A 23,551-nucleotide genomic window follows, 5' to 3' on the forward strand; every position below is an offset into this window, starting at 1 on the left:
TAGCACAGGTGTCCAACAACAACCATTTTCCACACAGCAATGAAACCAGGCAACGCACACACAAACACATACTCACACACAGGCACACAGACACACACAGACAGGAATGCATGTACATGGATACACATATACAACCAAACAAGGTGTACCTGCACATACTCATATGTATGCAGTTGTAAATACACATTTGCACACACACACACACACACACACACAAATGTACACAGAACTACTATCCAAAACAGACATTTTGCACTGTCTCCTCCCAGTGTTAAACAAGCATAAAGACACATGTGCATGCAGACATGCATGCACACACACACAGCAGTGGCGGCTGGTGAGCTGGAAACAGGGGAAGCTGAAACTTTACCTTTAAATCTATCATTACATTCAACCTGTTCCCCTTTATCTTCCTTGATTAACAATAAAACAAATAATTCACACAATAATTGACAGCAATGCGTAAATAGAGTACATGATTATACTCGCGAAACAGCGCAGATTGTCTGTAGTTTGTGCGCTACTGCGAAAGCTACAGCATGAGGTTGTTTAATTAACAAGGATAGCAATTTGAACAATTAAGTGGCAAGTAATCCCAAAGCTTTCTCTGAAATGTTTCACATTATAGCTTTCTTGTGTTACAAAATTCAAATTACAAAACTGAGCTAAATTTAGTTCGATTTAGATCGATTTAAAATTACTGAGAATAAACTTTTAGGTTAGATTGAGTGCAATGAACAATAACATTTAGAACACAGACCTCACAAAAGCTGTGATGTGTCATGAGCATTTAACGTAATTTAAATCGATAAATGCCATCCTTGTTAATTAAACAATCTCACGTTGTAGCTTTCGCAAGCACACAAACTGCAGACAATCTGAGCATACTCATTTACTCCATTTACGCGATTGGTGTCAATTATTCTGTGAATTATTTGTTTTATTGTTAATCAAGGAAGATAAAGGGGAACAGGTTGAAAGTAATGATAGATTTAAAGGTAATGTTTCAGCTTCCCGTTTCCAGCTCACCAGCCGCCACTGGAAACTATAATCCAGCACGTTACACTCCTTCTTCCCTCAGTCTCGAATAGGGTGTAATATAGACTTGTATAGTTAATGTATCTTCCATATCGTGTCATAAATATTTATATAAAAGCTAAACAAATAATGTTGCTTTCCATTATTTATGACTGAATATGAATATGGATAGTAAAATGCACCTTCATACATGTCTGTCACGTAAGGGAAATTTTGTCCGCACAGTTCAAATGACCTCCAGGGACAGCAGCTACAATCACGTTCCATCTCACATCCTTGTTTTTATTGTACAGTTAAGGCCCAATCAATATGTTTTCCCTCGCAGGGACTTGAATACGTAACTTTTAACCTGTTCTGCCGAGGCAGCTCTTTTCTCCGACAACTTCGATCTATTTTAAAACAAAGTGCATTTGAACGCGGTCATGCACATGTTTACTTAGGCAAGGCAAAGTGGTCCATCAATGGCCATTTAAAGTCCAAGGGAAAACGACTGGCCATTGAAAATGCGTCCAAGTGGAACAGGATGAATTGATGCAGTTCTTTAAGACACTCTGAAAGCCATGGCCTGAGAACCAGCTTCACTGCTGGTCTAGAGTTACTGTGCAAACATACTCATCCAAGTCCTACAGAAAGTTTGCTATATCTGTGTGACCTGAAATCTGAAACAATAAAATGCCCGAATCACAGGTGAAGTGTGCACCATTTTTGTGACCAGTAAGCACGTAAACTAAACTACTGTGACAATGACATTGTTGGTTTCCTTTTCAGATACTTTACTGTCTTACACACCATCAGCACATAGTACAAGATATTTATAGAAAGTATATAGACATTGCTCAAGGCTACTCTGCAGGTTTCACTCTGCAAGCCTTCAGAGGGCTCCCTAACCACTAAGCCACCCTCCAGAATCACTGATTGACAAGAAACGTTCTGACAACATCACCATATCGGCTTGACAATGTTGGGAAAGCCTCACACCGTGTAGGGATGTTCCTTGCACTGACGTGCGAGACTGATGGAAAGATACACCAGCTATTCTGATGATCAGTAGCATGGTAATGCCAAGAATATTTGTTTTGATGAAAGAAAAGTGTCAGGTGCACAGTACACTGAAATTAGAAACACAGAATGGAGACATGGGGGGCTATAGCCATCAGGGGCTTGGGTAGGACAGCTGCTTTTCTCCATTTCTGCTGCAGCCTGGGGCAGAAAACCTGGCCAGCTCAAGAAACACATACAATTATGGGAATTCAGGTCCAAGCAGCCTTGTATTGCTACCTGATATCTGGCATATTCACATTTAAAAACAGACATTTTGAAAAATGGTCCTTTCTACAGTTAGATGGTTCAGGGCACGGTAGCTAAAATGGCTTGTAAGCAATCTTTTTATTTTCACAAAAACAAGTTGTTGACCATAGAGCCATGACATTTCCAGAGGCGTGTCAAGTCACTGAACACACTTTCCGTCTCTCATATATGCTCCAGGGTGCTTTACAGTTGCACCGGCCACAATTAAGGGCTTTGGAGCTGACCTGACTGCAGGGTTACCTTGCTTCTTTTCTACCATGCAGGCTTTATATTATAACATTTCACAGCATTGAAATATTAGGCTACCCAGCACTGTGTAGGGTTAGCACAACCACTTCAATCTCATGTTCCCGGTTTACCATCTGGGATAGAGGTGTATTGTATCCCCAACGAGTCCTGGGAGCAAGATAACTAAAGGCACATATGGTTAATTCCATATGGATAAATCTTCTTTTTTGATGCATGGTTATATACTTTAATTTAAATGCTACTTTACATCACTGTATGCCCTGAGAATGCAAGTATGCTGATGTTTCTTTAATAACTGACCTGTCTTAGAAAATGTCTCAGAGAGAACTTTCTCTTACAAGTGCAGGAGGAATACTTGTTTGAGGGGGTTGAAACCGTGAGCATTCTATTAGCATTGGCGAAAACTACAGAAATCCAGCACTGTATTCCCAACAGTGCTATTCCAAGATCATTTCTCTGCAGGAGGTGTTTGGCAAATTTATCCTTGACACTTCACGAGGCAGGATAATTATGCTGAACCTCAAACAGAACTAATTTGAGAATAATCAATTAGAGTGAAGGTTCAGTAAGCATAAATCCCATGATTCCTTTGAAGGTCAGTAGCTTCATCCAGCCTCAAAACAAAAAAAACTATAATGCAAAATGATGCAAAAATGGATTAAAATCCTACTTGGCAGAAGCAAACTAATAATAATAATAATAATAATGACTGCAAGGTCATTTTATACCACACCACACCACACCACAGACACACACACACACACACATACACACACACACATTTTATATATATACATATACACACACATTTTTTCACAAAACATTTGTCTTAAAACAGTTATTTTCTATCTTCTCCATTAGTGTGTCAATAACAAATATCATATTTTAGATTTCCGAACATTTCTTTTGAAAATAGTGAAATGTGCCACTAAGACTAAATAAAGAAAGTGGCAAACTAACACGAAACCTTCCAGACCCTTCAAACCTTTTTTGTAGGCATATACTCCAATGCATGATAAAACAACTATACCAAACAACTAAACAAAACAGGTGGTGATCATTAGCAACATAAGCAGGTTTAACCACAATTATTAACTGAAACACTACACCTGTGTAGAGGGAGTAAAACTGGGTGAGAATCAGCCTAAAAAGGTGAGGTTGCTGAACAGATTGCTAATCTTACACCACGACAAGGGTGAGCATAGACACAAGACACAAGGTGGTCATCCTGCATCAGCAAGGTCTTTCACAGGCAGAAATTCTGAGGCAGACAGGTGTTTGCAGATGTGCTATCCAAGCTCTTCTGAAGAAGCACAAATAAACGGGCAAGGTTGAGGACCAGAAAAGCAGTGGTGGGCCAAGGAAACTTAGTTCAGCAGATGAACGACACATCAAGTTGATATATCTATATCTACAGTGTGTGTGTGTGTATATATATATATATATATATATATATATATGTATACACACCGATGAGCCAAAACATTATGACCACTCACAGGTGAGCCGAATAACATTGATCATCCCCAAACAAGGGCACATGTCAAGGTCTGGGTAGATTAGATGATAAGCAAACTATCGGTTCTTGTAGTCAACATGTTGGATGCAGGAGAAATGGGCAGGAGTAAAGACCTGAGTGATTTTGACAAATCACTGGCCAAATTGTTATGGCCAGATGACTGGGTCAGAGCATCTCTGAAACAGCAAGGCTTGTGGGGTGCTCCTGGTCAGCAGTGGTGAGTACCTACCGACAGTGGTCCGAGGAGGGACAAACCACAAACCAGCAACAGGGTGTTGGGCGCCCAAGGCTCATTGATGCGTGAGGGCAACGAAGGCTATCCCATCTGGTCCGAACCGACAGAAGGTCTACTGTGGCACAGGTCATAGAAAATTTTAATGATGGTTACGGGAGGAATGTGTCACAACACACAGTGCATAGCACCCTGCTGCATATGGGGCTGCGTAGCCAAAGACCAGTCAGAGTGCCCATGATGACCCCTGTCTAACCTTGGAGCAGTGGAAGAAGGTCGCCTGGTCCGATGAGTCCCGTTTTCTTTTAGATCATGTGGATGGCTGTGTACGTGTATGCCGTTTACCTGGGTAACTGATGGCACCAGGATGCACTGTGCAAAAATGACAAGCCGGTGGAGGGAGTGTGATGCTCTGGGCCATGTTCTGCTGGGAAACCCATTCATGTGGACGTCAGTTTCACATGTGCCACTTACCTAAACATCGTTGCAGACCAGGTATACCCTTTCATGGCAATGGTATTCCCTGATGGCAGTGGCCTCTTTCAGCATGATAATGCGCCCTGCCACACTGCACACATTGTTCGGGAATGGTTTGAGGAACATGATGAAGTGTTCAAGGTGTTGTCCTGGCCTCCAAATTCTCCAGATCTCAATCCAATTGAGCATCTGTGGGATGTGCTGGACCGACAAGTCCGATCAATGGCGGCTCCACCTCGCAACTTACAAGACTTGAAGGATCTACTGCTAACATTTTGGTGCCAGATACCACAGGACACCTTCAGGAGTCTTGTAGAGTCCATACCTTAGCGGGTCAGCGCTGTTTCGGCAGCACACGGAGGACCAACAGCATATTAGGCAGGTGATCATAATGTTTTGGCTCATCTATATATATATATATATATATATATATATATATATATATATATATATATATATATATATAAAATTAAAAGAGCACACAAATAATGAAAATCAATGTTGTCTCCTCCTTTCGTTCTAAAGTAAGCAGGGCAGATCTCATTCGGTGAAAAGGGCAAATCTCACTCCCACCCAAGCTCCAATAGTTTTATTTTCTATTTGAAACAGCAGTGGAGCAGCTAGTCCTGTAATGGAAGCTGCCAGCTTGTCAGCCAGGTACATTTTTCATGCTGAGCTGAGGAATAGTGGGGGGACTTTACTCCTCGCCTTTTATCTTTCCTCCGGCATCGACTCCAAGGCCTGATCGAAACTGACAATGTTGTTTACACTGCAAGATCCCCCCCCCCTCAAATTGTCTTCACCGAGTCACATTGGTCAATGGCCAAGAGTGGTGACCGCAGGGAACTCCTGGGGGGTGCAAGCTCCACTAACCCCCAGGGCGCAGATGTTAGGTCTTAAAGCTGCGACCAAAAAATGTAGCATCCCATCTGTAATTAATGTCTTTGTGGTGTTACAAAAACTAAGATGTTTGCTGCTGTGTCTCTCTAAGATGTCGAACATGTATGATCCATGCATTACTACATTATTGTCATTTAGCAGATCCAGAGCGACTTACACAAGTTACATTACCCATTTATTTACTGGATATTTTCTGAGGTAATTGTGAGTTAAGTACCTTGCCCACGGGTGCAGCAGCAGTGCTCTAGTGGGGAACCGAACCAGCAACCTTTTGGTTATGAGCCCTGCTCCTTACCACTATGCTACAGTGCTACCCGTGTCTTGCCACTGTGTCCTCAGGGATGAATTAGTCCAACGTCTTTGTGACTGACACTTTCCCACTGTATTTTCTTCACTCTAAAATGATACCTGAATGCTGCTGCAAGGATACAGACAAAAATGAAAGATATTTCACCGCAGTGTGTCCTTCCGAGCTTTTCTTCACTGTCTCCCCATTAACTACAGAGCAGACCTCAAAATTCAGCTCCTTGCATACAAAGCACTAATCCTACTAGAACCATATAGACTCCGACAGCTGGCTACCTGTTTCTTGGCAAAATGATAAAAGAGTTGAAACAGGAGGCAGGGCATTTAGCTATAGGGCTCAGGTATTATGGAAGGACTTACCTCAGCATGTGTGGGAGCCAGAGACTATCTCAATATGTAAATCCAAATTAAAAAACATATTTCTTTGACCTTTTTTTATACTTACCCCCCCACCACCCACACAAGAAAAGTGAACCTCTGATCAACACAGAGGCCCTGTTCTACTCCAGAGCCTGTGACTGCTTTTCTCTGTTGCAGCTGTTAATAACTGATAGCACTGTGTACTGTGTGCATCTGAGGTTTTAGAGATTTTAGAAAAGTTTCTTTATTATTTTTTATTTTATTTTTTTTTCTTAAGAACAGCATATTCCTTGGATGTTTTAGATACCCCTTCTATTATAGATATGATATGTAATGTATAGGGACCTCTCTCTGTCTTTGATCAAGATATCAAGCTGAATCAATCCCTCTCATTGCTCCTACTGTGATGACTTCTATTGTTAGGTGAGTGGTTGATTCATTGATTGATTGACTCTTTGAATGATTGGTTGATTTAATGACTGACTGATTGATTGACTAAGCGTAACACAGGTCAATGATGGAGGACATGCAGTTTAAGAGCTGGGCTTTGACTCCATCTCTTCACCTCTCTCAGCATGAAGCCCTCACAGCTCACAGAAAGGAGCCGGTCAAATGTTTGCCTTAGCAACGACCTCACCACCTCTCTCTGCCTGATCCCCAGAGACATGTGATAAATGAGCAAAAGAAATGAAGAAAACAAACAGCCTTGATTCAGGGGAGGATGGATGGGGGCTTAGACAACAGCACCGCAGCACTGAAGGACCCGATCTTTTGCGAGAATAAATCACATTCGCATGCAAAGCCCCCCCCCCCCCATCCTGCCTCTCTTCCCCCAGCCTGGTGCTGCACCCAGAGCAATTAGCTCCTCCGCTACATCACTCCACCCTCTGCATTGTGGCTGATGTTGAGCCATGGCACAAATGAGAGAGATTAAGGCAGCGCCACCATGGCATCGCATGTGGTAGATAAATGTTTAATGGGATTCAGAAAAAAAAACATGGGGGTGGAAAAAAAAGAGAGGAGAATACATCAGAGGAAGAGGCAGATGTGTGATTCAATCAAGCTGTGTCAGCGAGAATTAATTCACTTGATTCCCCCGGCCTCGCCCACTGTGGTGGCCTTGCTCTGTGATTGCCAACACCGGGCACGTAATCCACGGCACGGGCACAGGGCGCGTGGTGTAATTAACAGCCAACGCTCAGGACTCAAGGACTTCTGCTGCCACAACCAGCTTCCCGGACTAGTGTTATGGACCGATCGTGCTGCAGACTTCTCAGATTGACCCGAAATTCCAACCACAATAAGGTCATAAGGTTGGATACAGCACATGTGACCAGGCTACAGTCTGGCATCCAGAACTGAAACTGCATTTAGAATCAGGAGAGCGCAGTCAAGTAAGAGTAAGAATTAAAAAAGAAATGAACACAGAATTTCCTCATCACCCTTAGATCACAACTTAGATCTTCATGAAATCTGAATTACCCATGATTCTTTTCAAAGGGCTCCATGGGCCACAAAACAAGACAAAGGGTGTCATAAAGACTATTACCTCAATCAAGGTTATGCAGGGTGAGGGATTTGGGGGTTAACTGATAAGTTAAGAACGTTTTTCTTACATTTTCCCACAGCGGTAGTTTGCATATCTCTTACATTAGCTGAGCCTCTGTGTGAATTTGGAGGTTTTACTCACAAGAGGAAGACACAAAGTCCATTACCATTAATCTCACATAGGGAGAACAGAATCGCCCAAATTCAGAGTTACACTCTAGTCTTACTACTAGACTTTTGAATTAAAGGACGGTGACAGGATGTGTGGGTGATGAAATAATATTTTCTTTTACTGAACTTTGGAGTCGCATCAAGTGGTCAGGTGACCTTTCCACAACCACATAAGCCAATCATTAATCTGCAAGGATCAGAGACTGTAATCTTAGGGAAAGCACACAGCTATCAATTCTCTCAACAAGGTGTCATAAGGCATGAGGTTCACCTGCCATGATAAATGACTGTGAACTTGAAGCCCAAACTGAGTCTAACCAATATTGCTCAAAATGTCAAGAGCTGGACTGATACATATTAAAACACAACGCACTGGGATTTTTTTTTTTGTCTGGAGGTTCCATTTTCATATTTCATAGTAGTAGAACGCCATTACTTTCCTGTTACAATTTTCATTTTAAATTCCCAGGCATATGTTATGATACAAGAGGCCTTAATGAATGGGGGTCATGACGTTTAACCCACAGACATCACCGGGAGCAGCAAGGAGGGGGGGCTCACCAGGGAGCTGGTGTAGGTGGGGTCAGACGTGTTGTCCTGCAGGTAGCGTGACAGCCCGAAGTCGGACACCTTGCACACCAGGTTGCTGTTGACCAGGATGTTCCTGGCGGCCAGGTCTCTGTGGACGTAGTTCATCTCTGCCAGGTACTTCATCCCTGCCGCGATCCCGCGCATCATTCCCACCAGCTGGATCACGGTGAACTGGCCGTCATTTTGCTGTGGGGTTAGAAAGAGGAGGCAGCAGTTCAATGAAAATGTTACAATTGGATATTAACAGCCCATTGACACCACAGCTAGAACAGTCTCATTCTTTAAGAATCACAACTGGAAATACAGATACTGACATAGATACTGTGTAGCCACACAAACAGAAATGGCTTTTTTTTTCTTAAAAAAGGACACAGTTAAGCCAAATTAAGATGCCAAAATTAAGACAAAATTTACGTTTGCATTGGTAGGATAGTATTTGTGCTTGTGAGTCAAAGTTTAAGGACAGCATTGATTAAATCTAAAGGTACAATGTAAACAGCGAGCAGTCGGTTACATTGGTGAGATTCACTATGTCGCTTAAAGTGTAAAACAAATTCATTTGTTTACAGTATTTAATCTTGGATAATTAATAAACACAGATCGGGAATAATAAACACCATCAGAATGGATTACTGTTTACAGTGCCTTTTTTTCTCCTTAATGTTGTGAAAACAGGGCTTATGAATATGTATAGTTGACTATAGCGTGTGAGTAATGTGCCGTATCTTTCCAGTCCTGTGCTCTCTGCATCGCGTGTCCTGTGGGACGTAGCTCCGATGTTGAGGGGGAAAAAAAAACTACCAATGCATTTCTGTCATTTTTGCTTGTTAAATTAGAGAGGGCCCCGGCGAGGAAACGGCAGATCTGTTTCATGTCGCTGCGCTGGGCATCTGACACCTTTTATATGAAAAATACCAGTATACTAGCACATTCTGCAATGACCTACTTTTTGGGAGCTCACCATAACGGTCCCAGCCTTTTTACTGATATGAAACATTTACCTGCAGGCTCATTTTCGAGCAAAATTCCTCCAGTATCCTCTAAATGATGTGCTAAATTATGGAAGAGGCCACAGCCACCTCGTTCCCAGGAGTTCTTCCTTAATCCATGCGGTACCAGGAACCTTTCCTTTAGATTGCCATGATTATTTTCTCCATTTCCTTGCCAAGCCACACTGAGCATCAAAGGAAGCTTATCATATAGTTTATGCATATATGTTTTTAGAAAGAAAATTAAGTATATTTTAACTACATTGAGTAGATTTTGAAAATAGATTAAATGTTTTTGGTTGTGATACGCTTGTGGGATTTGGACTAATGCATAAAAGTCACATCTCCTTATTAGGGGAGTGATTGGGTACTAATCATTTTTACAAGATGGAGTTTTAGCTTGGAATCATGTTGTCCCTGAACAGTATTAGGCAGTGATTTAATAATTATGTTCTGTAAAATCATGAATTCTGCTTGTTAGCTACAGTGGCTACAGTGGCTATCAAGCAGAATTTGTGATTTTACAAAGCATATAGTGGCTCATGGTAGCTGTGTTATTGTAACATTAGTGACGTTATCTATGTCACTAATGTGACAATAATATAACAACGGTGGAATTACCATGGCAACACACTAGCCAAAGCAATACCATAAGCTAGTCCTAGCCAAAAACTGTTCTACCCTTTGAGGTGGCATTCCTGAAAATTATTTCTCTCTCACACTCCGTGAACACAAAATATACAAACAGATACATTCTGAGGGAAAAAAAAATCAAGATGACAGTATTATTATTTTTCAGTGGTTCTGTTTTTATTTTTTCCATTTTTTTCAATGGAGCACCTGCACAGCAGTATGTTGCACTGGCTGTGAAACACTCATCTACCCCAAATTTGTTGGCACCAGAAAACAGCCACTCTGAAAATAGCACTCTTTGAACTGAACAAACATCAACGAGCATGAGGGCAGTAAAAATCGACATGGCCACAAGTCAAATGTAGCAGCTAGCACAAGCACTGCGAGCGAACTTCAAAGGATTTCCAGTGCACATTTTAAACAAGCACTAGATCAAAGTGAAGAGGGAACCGATCCATAAGATTAAGGGACCAGGCTGCATATTGACAGAGCTGTAAATTCTTTCTTTGTGAAAAAAGCAGAAAACAAGTAGGTTTGAGTCTATAAATAGATGATGTGCACCTGTCACCTGTGCAATTGTGTTGAAAAGGCTAAGACAGTATATCACTTTAAAATGCATGTGAATAAAATGAATGGATTCATTTATTTGTGTCAGATGAATAACATTTTCCTTATGAAGAGTTCTGATAATGATCACACAGAGGAAAGCATAAGGATGAGATTAGGTTCAACACTTGGGTAGGCTGTGGATACATGACATGGAAACATATAAAGAAGTTATAAAGCACCTGGGTCCAGTCCCTGTCTAATGCATATTACTAACTCATTTTCACTGCCAATTATTTGAAAATGTGTTTTCACATTGATTTTATATTTTGTCTGGTAATTAGTCTTTTCACAAATGATTATTCACAATGTATCTGTAATAATAATGTATACAATAGCACCTATGTAAAAATACTGTGTAGTACATTTATTTTTCCCATACGGCCAAGCTTCTCAAGCCTGGGTGTGCAGTTTTTTCTTCCAGACATATACAGTACGTAGCTGCCTGATTCCATTATGCTTTGTTCTGATTGAACCAAATTAGCGCTCTGCCCCGATTGGGAGAGTGTTAGTGGTTCAAAGAGAGCTAGAAGTCCTGCTAAATTGCATCCCTCTGAGACAGGAATAGAGCAGCATTGCTACAGTACACGAGATTGTGATAACCACAGTGTCTTCAAAACCATTTACACTGGAAAGTTATCATATCCACAGCATTATGAAACACGGATTCATCAGCATAGTCTCCATTTCAAAGCGTCACTTAAAGGGACAGGATGCATTTGAGGAGTGAGACTGTGGCTACCATCTTGAATAAACAAGGCAGAGTGAGGACCAGTGGCCAACCACCTACCCTCAGGAAGGAGTCCAGCGCTCCGTTCTCCATGAACTCTGTGATGATCATGACCGGCCGGCTCTTGGTGACCACGCCCTCCAGGCGGATGATGTTAGGGTGATCGAACTGGCCCATGATGCTGGCCTCACTCAGGAAGTCCCGCCTCTGCTTCTCTGAGTAGCCTGCCTTCAGGGTCTTGATGGCCACGTAGAGCTCGCGCTTGCCCGGCAGTTTCAGCCGGCCTTTATACACCTCCCCAAACTCTCCTGTGAGAAAGACCACATCACATCACGGTCACACTACACTGAAATATCTGCTGAAAGCAGTTTGCATACAATCTGGTTTGGTATTGCACTTTCATTACATTCATTGCATTGTATTCATTTCTAATACTAACTGCTGGATTTTTAATGTGGTGAATGAGCTAAAGAGCCTAATTGCAAGGTACAACACCTCAGGTCCAAAACCATGTGCCATCAGGAGCCATCACTCCACTTCGTTTCTGCTGCCAGCACACACTCACCATTTTGTTCACTGCATATGCACTACACAGGTTTATCCCTGCCCAGGGCCCGCCCAACTTCCACATTGCACCGCACCAATCCAACCCCAGCACAATGCTTTTAAAATGCAGCTGAAACTGCTGGCATGCGTGCTATGTGTTTAACTGGGTGGGGGGCAAGGGCTGTCCGTGGTTTTCTACAGCTCGCTGAATGCAGGTGCATTTTTCTACAGTCACAAAAGACAAGGTGTTCAGCTGCTGGGGACACTGAGCTGCGCTGACACACCGAGCAGGGCGGCACGCGCTCTAATTACGGTGATATGCAGCCTGTCCACTGAGCCGCAAAGGGAGGTTAGAACCTCCGAGGCTGCTGGATAAAGATCAGCCATTAAGAGCGCAGAAATTAGGACACCTGGCACAAGCTATTCTCATTTACACAGATGGGTGCTGATGGAGAACAGGTGATGAACATTTAGCCATCTAAATGCATTACAGTGGCTATGTGCATGTTGTAGTTGGTATGTTCAGATAATACCTTCTTAGCAATGGCTGTGTGTGAGTGAGAGTTTGTGGATATTCTGCTTAAATGTGCTCCATACCCAGACACTGAATTTTCTATGCTCTTAAAATATTTCTCCCGATACAAGAAAAAGATCATGCTATATTGGCATTTTAATAAGGGAGAGATACTTACATTACTGTCATTTACCGGACACTCTTATCCAGAGCAAATTACAATTTTATCCATTTATACAGCTGGATATTTACTGAGGCAATTGCAGGTTAAGTACATTGCCCAAGGGTATAACAGCAGTGCCTCAGGGGTGAATTGAACCAGTAACCTTTCGGTTACAAGCCCCTCTCCTTATAACGACACCAAACCCCCTGCCCAAACTTAATGCAGCTTAAAAGATACTTAAAAGGACTGCACTTGTCTATGTTGGGACAATTTCCCCACCCAGCTCCTCCCCACCTGCCTCCCTACCTGCACCAATAACCTCCTCGATCTTCACGCATGACACGTCGATCTCCTTGGCGAACTCGCGCACCGCCTCATTAGGATCCTCGTAGGTGAAGGGGTCGATGTAGATCTTCATCCCGGGCGAGCCTGAGAAGTGGGTTGGGCAGCCGATGGGGGAGTGGCAGTTAGTCAGATCTGGTCTCAAAGAGAGTTCTAAAATGATGAAGAGGTGCAGGGCCACAAGGAGACACTTTAGCCACATGGTTATCAAAGGGTAACAAAGGGCATTTCTCCCGGGAAAAGGATCTACACTTGACTAATTCCTACCAGTATATTTTTTAATTTGTGATACAGATGCCCCCATCTGGAGTGACCTGCATAATTTTCACATATATATTTATGCAATTGGACATGGATGAGCAACTCAGTTAAAACACATTGCTGAAGGGTTCAACAGCAGAGTCCCAGCTGGGATTCCAACCTGCAACCTCCTGGCTACAAGTTTGGCGAACAGTCAGTCTATAGGTGAATACACCCAGGGGAGAGTGCTTGTTGGGACAGCCAAAGCATAAATCAAGAAAATATTCCTAACAAGACTGATTGCATGTCCAATGATTTAATGTCAAGTATTGATCGTTTTTCAGAAGAATACCCTAAGGTCCCCTTAAAAGTCCAAAACATCAAGGCAGCATAGCATTGCATTAGTCAAACAACATGAGGGAAATAAACAGGGTTAATTCCTACAATTCCCAATACAAAACATGCACAGTTATGCACAGGATTTCTAGACACAGACCAGACAGTCAGCTCAGTGCACACCACATTGAAAATTCTCTCTGCCATAACTGAAACTACAATTTCTTCTGATTTGCGGGCTCTTTATGAACATCATTGAATGTCTAAACAGAGTGTTCACGGCCATCGTCATAGGATTACAGACCACACCAGAACTTCCTCTTACCAAACGGAGAATCTTAGATAGAGGACGGATGGAATATAAGAGCTAAATATCAGGTCTTAATAGAATATGGTGCATTTTTTTTCTGCAGATTGCAGTGAAACAACTCATATCCCCAGTGCAGTGTGTGGCTGAGTGAAGATATGGTGGCCACACAGTGTCTCTACAGCTGAAAGATGTTTGATGAATCGGGCTTAGCCTCATCATACAGAAGAGGCTCCTGAACATCAGCAGTCAGGGGAGGATATATGGATGCTGTTCCTCCTACGGCTGTGGGCTTCTCCTCACTTTAATAGCCGTGGAACCAATTTCCAAAGCACCTCTCTCTCCCCGCTGCAGGACCCGGACATAAACTGATAAAACCAACACAATATCAAATTACTCCTCATGCTTGCAATGGCTGACTCACTGACTAGAGCTTGTGGGAAGTGAGCACTGAGCACTGTGTATGTGTGTATGTGTGGGATGCCCAAAAATTCAGCACACATAACTACACACGGAGGAGTCTGAGCACAAGAAAGCCCTGCTACTTCAATCTTAATTCACACTGTGCACCATGAAAGTCTGGAATCAAGCACTTCCACCATACAGGCGCCTGAAAACAAATATTGATTCTAGAAATATACAAAGCTTAACATAATCCTCAAAAAGCATGGACAACAAAAATAATTCTTGCATCTAAATTAGTCTCTGTCTTGTTTTTTGTTTTCTGCAACAATATTAAAATTTAGAGAATATTTGTTCATTCACCAGTAGAAAGCTGTATCATTATGCATTACAAATGGAAATTTGATCATTGATGAATGACAAAATGATGTCCTTTTTTGCACATTTAATGTATATATCCTTTATTTATTTTTTTCTTACACTCTCTGACCTTTTTTATATTTTTTCTTTCTTAAATTCTTGTGTTTTCTTGTGTTCCTAACGGCACTCATAAGTGGAAGGCAAAGGAAGAATTTCATTGTACAGGGAACTTGTTTCTTTACTGTGCATATGACAATAAACTTTGATTCTTGATTCTTGAAAATATCATTTTAGAATAATTATAATAACATTTGTTTTTGAGACTTTTAGACATTTCACTATCAAAGGATAAATCTCATTCTGATTTATCCACACTAATTAGCATCAGATAACTGGGGTCATCACCATGGTAGGTTTTTTATCCACTGACAGAAGCTTACAGACTACTAGTCACTGTCTCAGAACCACTGCAGTGAATGATGGGATACATCTCTGTATCTGTGGGTTGAAACATATGCTGCCCCAAAACAGAACCATCTCAGAAAGCATCACCTAAATATTATCAATGGCTTTTGTGGTGCATTTTCACATTGCCGACTAAAATTGCTTTAATTAAACTATGACAGATATGTTATGGGTAATTTGGCCAGAATTTTTGATCTCCCTCCCTTTTGAAAACCTGGAAATCAGGCACAAAATTTACAGTAATTTCCTACTCTTATGACTTGCAATAGGTGTGGAGAGTGAGTGGTGTTTACAAGTGCAACAGCAAGAGACAAGGGATCTAATGTAAGACCAGACCAGTGTCCCTTTGTTCACAGCTTCCTTCTGTGCACCTTATCCAATTATAGACTGCAAATACAGAACCTGGAAGCTCAGTGAAAACCAGAAAAACGTTGGAGCACGTTGTTTAGACACAAATGAATACAAATGCATGGAAAAGCATGCTTGTGTCTGATTCTTAACACTTCAAGCACCACTAAAGCTACTTGGGTCTTTGTTTCTGACTCTGGGTTTCCCAGCTGTGCTCTGGATAAGGCGCAGCTTATTGCATTAGCGGCCTCGGCAAATGAGGAGGATCGATTCCATGCGGATGTCAGTGTTCAAAAGGACAGGTTCTTCCTCGTTCTGAACGAAAGCTCAGCCTAACGAATCCTAATTGCTGTGAACTGAGGGTCCCAGAATATAATTGACAATTAAGTGAGTCCATACAGACTCAAATTAGAAAATTCATTCAGGCGCTTAGAAATAGCCACTCAGCATTGCATAATAGCTTTCTGGAAAAAAGCAATACCAGCAGTTATATTATCAGATTCTGCATTGAGGCCAAATCTTCCACACCTCATGTCCAGAATTATTGCCCTGCCATTATTAAGATCTGATTGATAAAAAGTGGATATCCGTATATATTTTATTATTTTATGCCCTGTTGTTCTGTGTGGAAATAAACTGAATGATCACCCAGAGAGAGAGAGAGAGAGAGAGAGAGAGGGAGAGAAAGAGTTATGGAGAGTTATGGATATACAGTTACACCCTTCTGTATAACATTAAATGTAGTCTTCGTGCACTCCAAAATTGACAAAAAGCACGACAACATAATGACCCCTGAACCAATGGGTAAACGGTTGGTAATTGGACAAATCTGGATAGACCCCTAGCGGCAGATTGATCGTTAACAGCTGCCAGAAGCAATCAACTGGTAGGGTGTATATATCTGCTGTCGATATATATTTCAGCCAGGGACGCTAAAACGGATGCAGGCTTTCGCCAATTCCCACAACGCCGGGCAGAGGAGTGACACCGAGCACAGAGGCAGGGGAGCAGATGTGTGCCTCGCTGCAGTGTCCACTCCGGAGCCCGGCTATCGATCTAGGCGTGGGGACACCATCGCTCTCATTACTCCACCATCGGCATGGCCGCCTCCAGCTGTCTCCCACAGCAATCAGGCCCACCGCCATCCCCTCCCGACGTCCCATCCGCAATCCTTTAGCGCTGACGCAAACGACCTCTCTTTTACGCAGTCCTGTGCGTCAGCAACCTCTGGCCCTGTCACTCCAGTGGGCGTTTTTTGATTATGGTGGTGCACGGAGGGAGGTTCATGGCACAGCGGCGGAAAAGTCCAACAGAACAGGGACGGGGGAAGTGACAGGGTAGCTGTTACACCACAGACCTTTTTTTTACGCCAGTGAAGTGATACTTCCACTGTGAATTGCCCTCGCTCTCTCTCTCTCGCTCTCTCTGTATCTCTCTTTTACTATCTCTGTCTACCCCTGACACAGACAATTCCTCTGGGCACCCACAACCATTGCCGATGAAAGGTGTGGCGAAGTTAAAGGGTATTTCATGTGTATCACATCATCTTGAAGCAGGCCGAGCACATACAAGGATATCACTCTACACACAAATGCATGCACACATACACAGAGAACTGCTTACTTGTAAATGTTACACATTATTCAGTAAGACATCATAAATTATGAATGAGGGGAAATTAGCCTTGGCTTTGCATTTTCAAGACAAGCTTGTCATAAAGGGAACTAAAGGCAGAGACATGGACCAGAAAAATTTACGCTCTCCTTCCAATTTTCAATAACTCATACATACTATTACTGTTGCATACATAATATCTTTTGAAGTCAGTGTCATGTTGTGTGCTTCAGAGCAGTATTTTTCTCTATCTTAGTGTGAAATAAACATCCTAATTACCACTTGTCATACAAATGAAGAATTTTTTGGGGTCACCAGGCCCTGCGAAGGAGAGATGAAGTACAGTGGAACCAGCTGTTTTCTTTAGGAATTTACCACATATCTGAAAACAGGTCAGCTGATAGAGACTGAGAAGGCCAACGACAACTTAGTTCGCTGCTCTCGTACTGTAGTTTCTGAAATTAGAATCTCAAACAGCCACACCGCTCAGCGGAGGGAAAGATATTTTAATGAGCAGGACCCGTTGAACATTTATAGTCTGCGTTCTCTCCTTTTATCCCTCTCCCTCTTTGGGATATTACTGCGTATGATTTGATCTGAATGTCTGCCTGAATAACGCATGTGGAGCCCCACAATGCCAAGCTGAATATGCCAGTGTGCCATGAGTTTTCATTATAACAAACGGCAACATAGATGATGCAGTTTTTACAAAAGAACCGGTTTTGACAATTGTGACATCTCAGTACCAGTGAATTTTTCTTTTTTCGTATGCTTGTTATTCAGATGATGGAGAACAATGTCTAACACAGACTAATTTTAAAGAGTAATTAGTTCAGAATAAGAGAGAACAAAATCTCCCTGTTTCTAATCTCACTGCTTGTTGGTAATTAGAACTGTTTTTATTTTTTGTTTTTGTGAAAAAAACTGCTACATTTTGTTTTTATTACACAGGCAAAATGAACAAAATGGTTAAAGATGCCCATGACAATGCTCATCTGAGATGATATAATTTTTCACATTTGAGCTAATATTGGAAAAACAGCTGGGTTCATTTACTGTGCACTGCATCCACACAGTACCACTTCTATGATCTGGAACAGAATGGATTTATGTGCTGGATTCATTGTGAAATCGCACCAAATGAGGGAGGGAGGCCCTTTGCCCTGTTATAGCAGGATTACCGAGAATTTTGATTGCCTGCCCATATCTCTTCTTCCTATAACAGGACCAAAGTTGCTTCCCAGCCATCAGTTAGTGGAGGGAATTCCTACTTGCGTTTCATTGTTAGGGATTTGAAATGTGTTAATAAACATCATTTTCGAACATGACCACATAACCAAGATGACAGCTCTGGTTTCTACTGGGGTGAGGAGGGTACGGGTGTTGTCGGAAGGGCCTGCTCATTGAGGGAGCTGTGGTGTAAAGCTGAAAGTGAAGCCACACTGTGAATGTGCAGTGGTGGAGGGGTGTGGGGTCGGTCGGACTCACCTCGGCCGGTGCTGTAGTGCTGCAGTTTGTCACTGTACACAGTTTCCTTTATGTATGCTCTCTTCCTACAACAGCAAAGCCAGAGAGACACACAAAATCCCACTGTCACAAAAAACAGAGCTTGACTGCAACTGTACACATCAATTTTATCCAAACTGGTTGCAGATGATAAGCCTTGGTATTTTGCATAGGTTGTCTGCATAGGTAGGTTGGATGAGAGAAGGCTGGGATGGGGTATTGGCTGAGCTCGGTATATTGAGGCATGTTAAAGTGTGGTGAATTAGCGTGTGCTCAAAGCGTGATATATGATGTTTCAGCTGGGTGATGGACCAGGTACCTGCTGCAGACAATGGAAATGGCCACCAGGGACACGATGAAGACCACACCAGCTGCTGCTGAGCCGGCAATCAGGGGTAGCTGTTCTCTCAGCTCTGACTTGTAGTCATCTATGGCAAAGAGACGAGAGAGGAGGAGAATAGGGAAGAGATGAAGGGGAGAGTAGAGGAGAAAAATAAACACAGAAGCAAGACAAAGTAAAAATGAGGCAAAAGGGAGAGAGAGGGAGGGAGAGGGAGCTCTGGTGACTAGAGCTGTAATTTAGAAAAACTGGGTGGCAATGAAATTGTTTTCAAAAGCCCTGCCTTGTAATTTAACATGTGTGGAAAAATGACTCAGCTCACATTAGGGAAATAATTTCTGGTAGTTACTAACCATCATACAGTCTGTGAACTATGAAGACCACCTTTAAATTATCTTCAAAAAATCGGGTAAATAAAACCCTGTTTATTTTTTATTTTAAATCAAACAGTAGAATGTATGACAAGCGAATTGTTTTTTTTTATTCTCCATTGTCTGTCTTTTTTTGAGGTTTGAACTGAATGCACTTTGAGAATAGAGTAGCTTTCTGACACTGTTAGTACAGGCAATCTGCTGAGCACTGAAACAGCTATTATTTTAACACTTTTATGTTTGAGTATGAAACTTTCATGAAGCTGACGACTCAGCCATTTTGAAGCACGAGGATGCAAATCAAATCTCCAGGCTTTACATGAGCAACCGGCAATATTTCCATTAATTAATAACACTGGGAACAGGAAATATCTCTCATCTTCCCATTTCCCATGCAGCAGAACTTTCAGAAAAGACTTTAAACACTACTGGCTTAGTGAGGATCAATAGCAAAGTTATCAAATGGAAAAAGGACAGTGGATAAGTTTTGAGATAATTAAAGCCAGCTCTTTTTGAAAACTATGTATAAAAGTTTATATTTATACCCAAAGCAAAATGAATAAATTCTGAGCTATTTTCATACTCTCTTTAAAACAATGTCTGGAAAAATAGTATTTATAAACTCCTTTGGCACCTATGCTACACCTAAAACAAGCTTCCCATACTTCTACCCACCTCTCTCACTGGATATTTAAGAGAGGTGCATTATGGGAAGGCAGAACACCTCACTCCCCATTAAATTCTTCACTACACGGAGTTTAAATACACTGAAGACAGGAGGGGAAGAGGGAGCTGTCTGGGAATGGAGGGGGTGGTTATCAGGTGAAAACAGGGCAGATGCCGACTGAAAATCGTGCTCCTCCCATAACTGCTGTTCGTAAGCGTGGCCATGTTTCAGCACAGCACCAGCTACTGTGCCCATCGACACCACTGCATACATGGAGCTTGTTCCACCAGATGGACGAGCGCTGGATCCCGTCCATATGTTCCCTTGCTAAGGGAGAGGTGGCCATCATGTCATCATTGTCTCTGTCACCCCCATAATCGTCATCATTGTCATCATCACCTTCACACACCTACATCTGCGGCATTGTTTCAGAGGAGCATGGGACAAGAGGCCAGGGGAGCTAATAATAACATTCCAAAATTTCACTGTCACAGGTGATGACCCCCCTATCCGTTTTCAGTCCAGGTTCAAATTCACTCTAATTAAGAGCAGGTGGCTACATCAGGACAGATGAGTTTTGACAGGAAATCTCCTTGCAGTGGATGGGGGTGAGGGTGAAACCAAAGAGGAAATGGAGCTCAGAGGACGGACTCTGCACGGACTTCAAATGATAACCCGAGTCATGCCATTACATCTGCCCATCTGTTTCACCAGCAGCAAATGGGGCCTTAGCACTTTCTTGTTAATGAATTGAGAACCGGTTTTCCACCGGTTAAAGCATTTAGCATTGCCAAAACCCACTTGTGTTAAATAGAGGGAGTACAAGATATGTCAAAACATCCACTGCTGGCCCAAGGAGGGCTATAGCTAACATTGCCATGACAACTAGCAGTTCAGGCAATCCTTCTTCGATCCGGACAGCGATTAAATGCCAACTGAATGTCTTCATTCTGGTCAGCCCTGGGTCCCCCTGACCCAATGTTGCCAAGGAAGCATCCCGCCAGGTCCCATCGCTGTTACCATTTAATGAAGTAGAGGTGAGGGAAGGCATGCACACCAGCCCAGCAACCTCTCTGCACCATGCAAAAAAAAATCCCATTAAATTAGATTAATGCACTATGGGATTTTTCCGCTATTTCTGCAAGACAGCACATCTCTCTTACATTGACCAACCACCGTGTCCTACTGCACGGTTCTGAACTCTAATGCAATCCCCAAATGGCCTCATCATTGTGCTCGCAACCAGACAAGACTTCCAATCTCCACCAGCCTGTCTGGGATACTTCAGCTGGAAACTGAACATGCGTTTTGTTAAAAAGAATACTGTGTTCTTGCCTAAACGTGCTCATGAAAACGTCCCTCTGAAGAAAAAAATGACAAGAACTTTCTTTAAAACAGTGAGGAAAAAAATGACTGCAGTGTTGGGAGCGTTGTATTATTTGACTTAAAAGTCTGCCTGATCAGGAACAAAGTGTTTAAAGTTGTACAGAATATTGCACATGATAGTCCTTTCCTGAGTAATCATATAATGCTGGCTGAATCAGATAAAACGAGAAACACACAGGAGCACATGTGATGCGAAGTGCTACACAAGCACATGGGAATACACTGCAGATAAAAAAAAAAAACAACAAGAAGAGGAACTCATCAAATGCGCTGTCATAAGCGATGACCGTGTAGCAGGTGTTGAAACATGCAGTAACAATCCCAGCCCCGGTGGCTGATAATTAATCACATTAACCAGTAATCACTGCAAAGAATGCTGGGATAGCTCTTGGGCCACATAAGGGCTCGGTGAAAGCCAATTAGCCAAGCATTGTGCATCAAGCACAGCGTCAGTTTTCATTATTCGTGGCCCCCCCCAAACAACACGCCTGCACCCCCCACCTTCTCCTCATGCCCCCCCCCCGTCCCCCCCCCGCCCCCCCCCCCGTCCCCCCATCACATGTCTCCTGGCTCACGCGTGCTCACCATCTGTCAGAGTCTGGAAGCACATCTTGCCACTGTATTTCCCGAAGCCGGCTACAGTCCTGGCGCGGACCTGCACCACGTACACGGTGCCAGGTCTCAGACCGTCTAGGCGTGCCGTGTTGGTCTGACTCCTCACGATGGACGAATTAAACTCTGTGTGGTCCTGAAAGACAGAAAGATAAGGAGGAAAAGAGGAAGAGAGGAAGAGGAAGGGGGGGAAGCAGAGAGACAGGTGATCAATCATCAGATGGGTGTGTTGTAACTTTGTATGTTGTAACACTTTCTCACCTGAAACAGCAACAACCTCACGTCATCACTGTGACAAACCATGATGTCAGTCAGCCTGATCATAGCAATGTCAAAATGATCATATCCTTAGGATGTGCTTTTGAGGATTTACTGGATTAAGAGTGCTTTACAGTGCCAGATGTCTTAGATTACTTGAGGGCACAGTACTGTAGATGGACTCTGATGCTGGATCTTTAATCCATTCTTCTGACAGGGAACCACTACGCTCAGTTCTACCATCCTTGGCTCCATGTGAGACGACTCACCAAAGTAAACTGTTACGTCCCACACACCGGCGTAAAATCTGAAAAGATTTCCCAAGATGGTTTCCAAGGGGAGTGCAGATGCTTTGCCGCTTCAAACGTATTCTATTAAGGCAGGAAGAAGGAGGGGAGATAGAGGCCAGGTGTCCCTAATTTCACTTTGTGTGCCTGAAATGTCGGCTGCGCAAGCAGGTTCCTGTGTCTCTCAGAACAGCTTTAAGGCTGTGGCTAATTAGCATAGAAGATAGCATGAGTCGATTGTCCTTGATTTTGCAGTGTCTGAAGTGCTTCAGACACTAATTACGAAGACTAAGACTAATTTATTCAGAGAATTTTGATTAACTGTATATAAAGCAACAGACATGCTTTTAGGCTGTTACTGTAAAGTGTAAAAAAGGGTTGGAACTACACACGTAATGAAACATAAACAACATCAAATCAGAGAAATGTGCCTTGCCAGGGCTTTTTCTAATGAGACTTAAACGGAAAATGTCAAAAGCATCAGAGCCTCTCCAAAGGTTGGGCAAACTATTTGCTTTCAGACTGTAGATTGAATGCTTTGCCTTCAGGTCCAATCAACACATCATTAATTGGTAAAATAATTGGCATATGCTGAAAGAAACAGTGGGATCATTCACATGCACACTGCTGATAATTGCTCCAGTTCCTTTGTGTTCAGTAATTAGGTTTACAATACAATCCCTGATCATCTGTTCATCATTCTGTGAAATCTTCCTTTCCCTTTATTTGAACGCAAATCTCACAAACTGTATGAGACTGTATGAGTGTATAACTGAGTGTGTGCATATGTGAGTCTGTTCATGACGTTGTGTGTGTGTGTGTGTGTGTGT

The 23,551-nt window shown here is 42.5% G+C and overlaps 1 protein-coding gene across 2 annotated transcripts in view; it reads right to left on the minus strand.

The window, feature by feature from the left end:
* LOC118773776 (ephrin type-B receptor 1) overlaps window positions 1-23,551 on the minus strand; it is a 189,053-nt gene that overhangs the window by 10,189 nt on the left and 155,313 nt on the right. Inside the window, exons 7-12 of one of the 2 annotated variants that reach the window (XM_036522857.1) lie at window positions 22,150-22,312; window positions 19,120-19,228; window positions 18,783-18,847; window positions 13,187-13,309; window positions 11,718-11,965; window positions 8,670-8,885 (exon numbers count right to left, since the gene is read on the minus strand). In XM_036522857.1, the coding sequence (XP_036378750.1) occupies window positions 8,670-8,885; window positions 11,718-11,965; window positions 13,187-13,309; window positions 18,783-18,847; window positions 19,120-19,228; window positions 22,150-22,312 (924 nt within the window). Of the gene's footprint in view, window positions 1-8,669; window positions 8,886-11,717; window positions 11,966-13,186; window positions 13,376-18,782; window positions 18,848-19,119; window positions 19,229-22,149; window positions 22,313-23,551 lie in introns of both variants that reach the window. The other variant, XM_036522856.1, reaches the window with a different exon arrangement.

The sequence above is a fragment of the Megalops cyprinoides genome, chromosome 2, assembly GCF_013368585.1.
Source record: "Megalops cyprinoides isolate fMegCyp1 chromosome 2, fMegCyp1.pri, whole genome shotgun sequence".
NCBI classification, from domain to species: Eukaryota; Metazoa; Chordata; class Actinopteri; order Elopiformes; family Megalopidae; genus Megalops; species Megalops cyprinoides.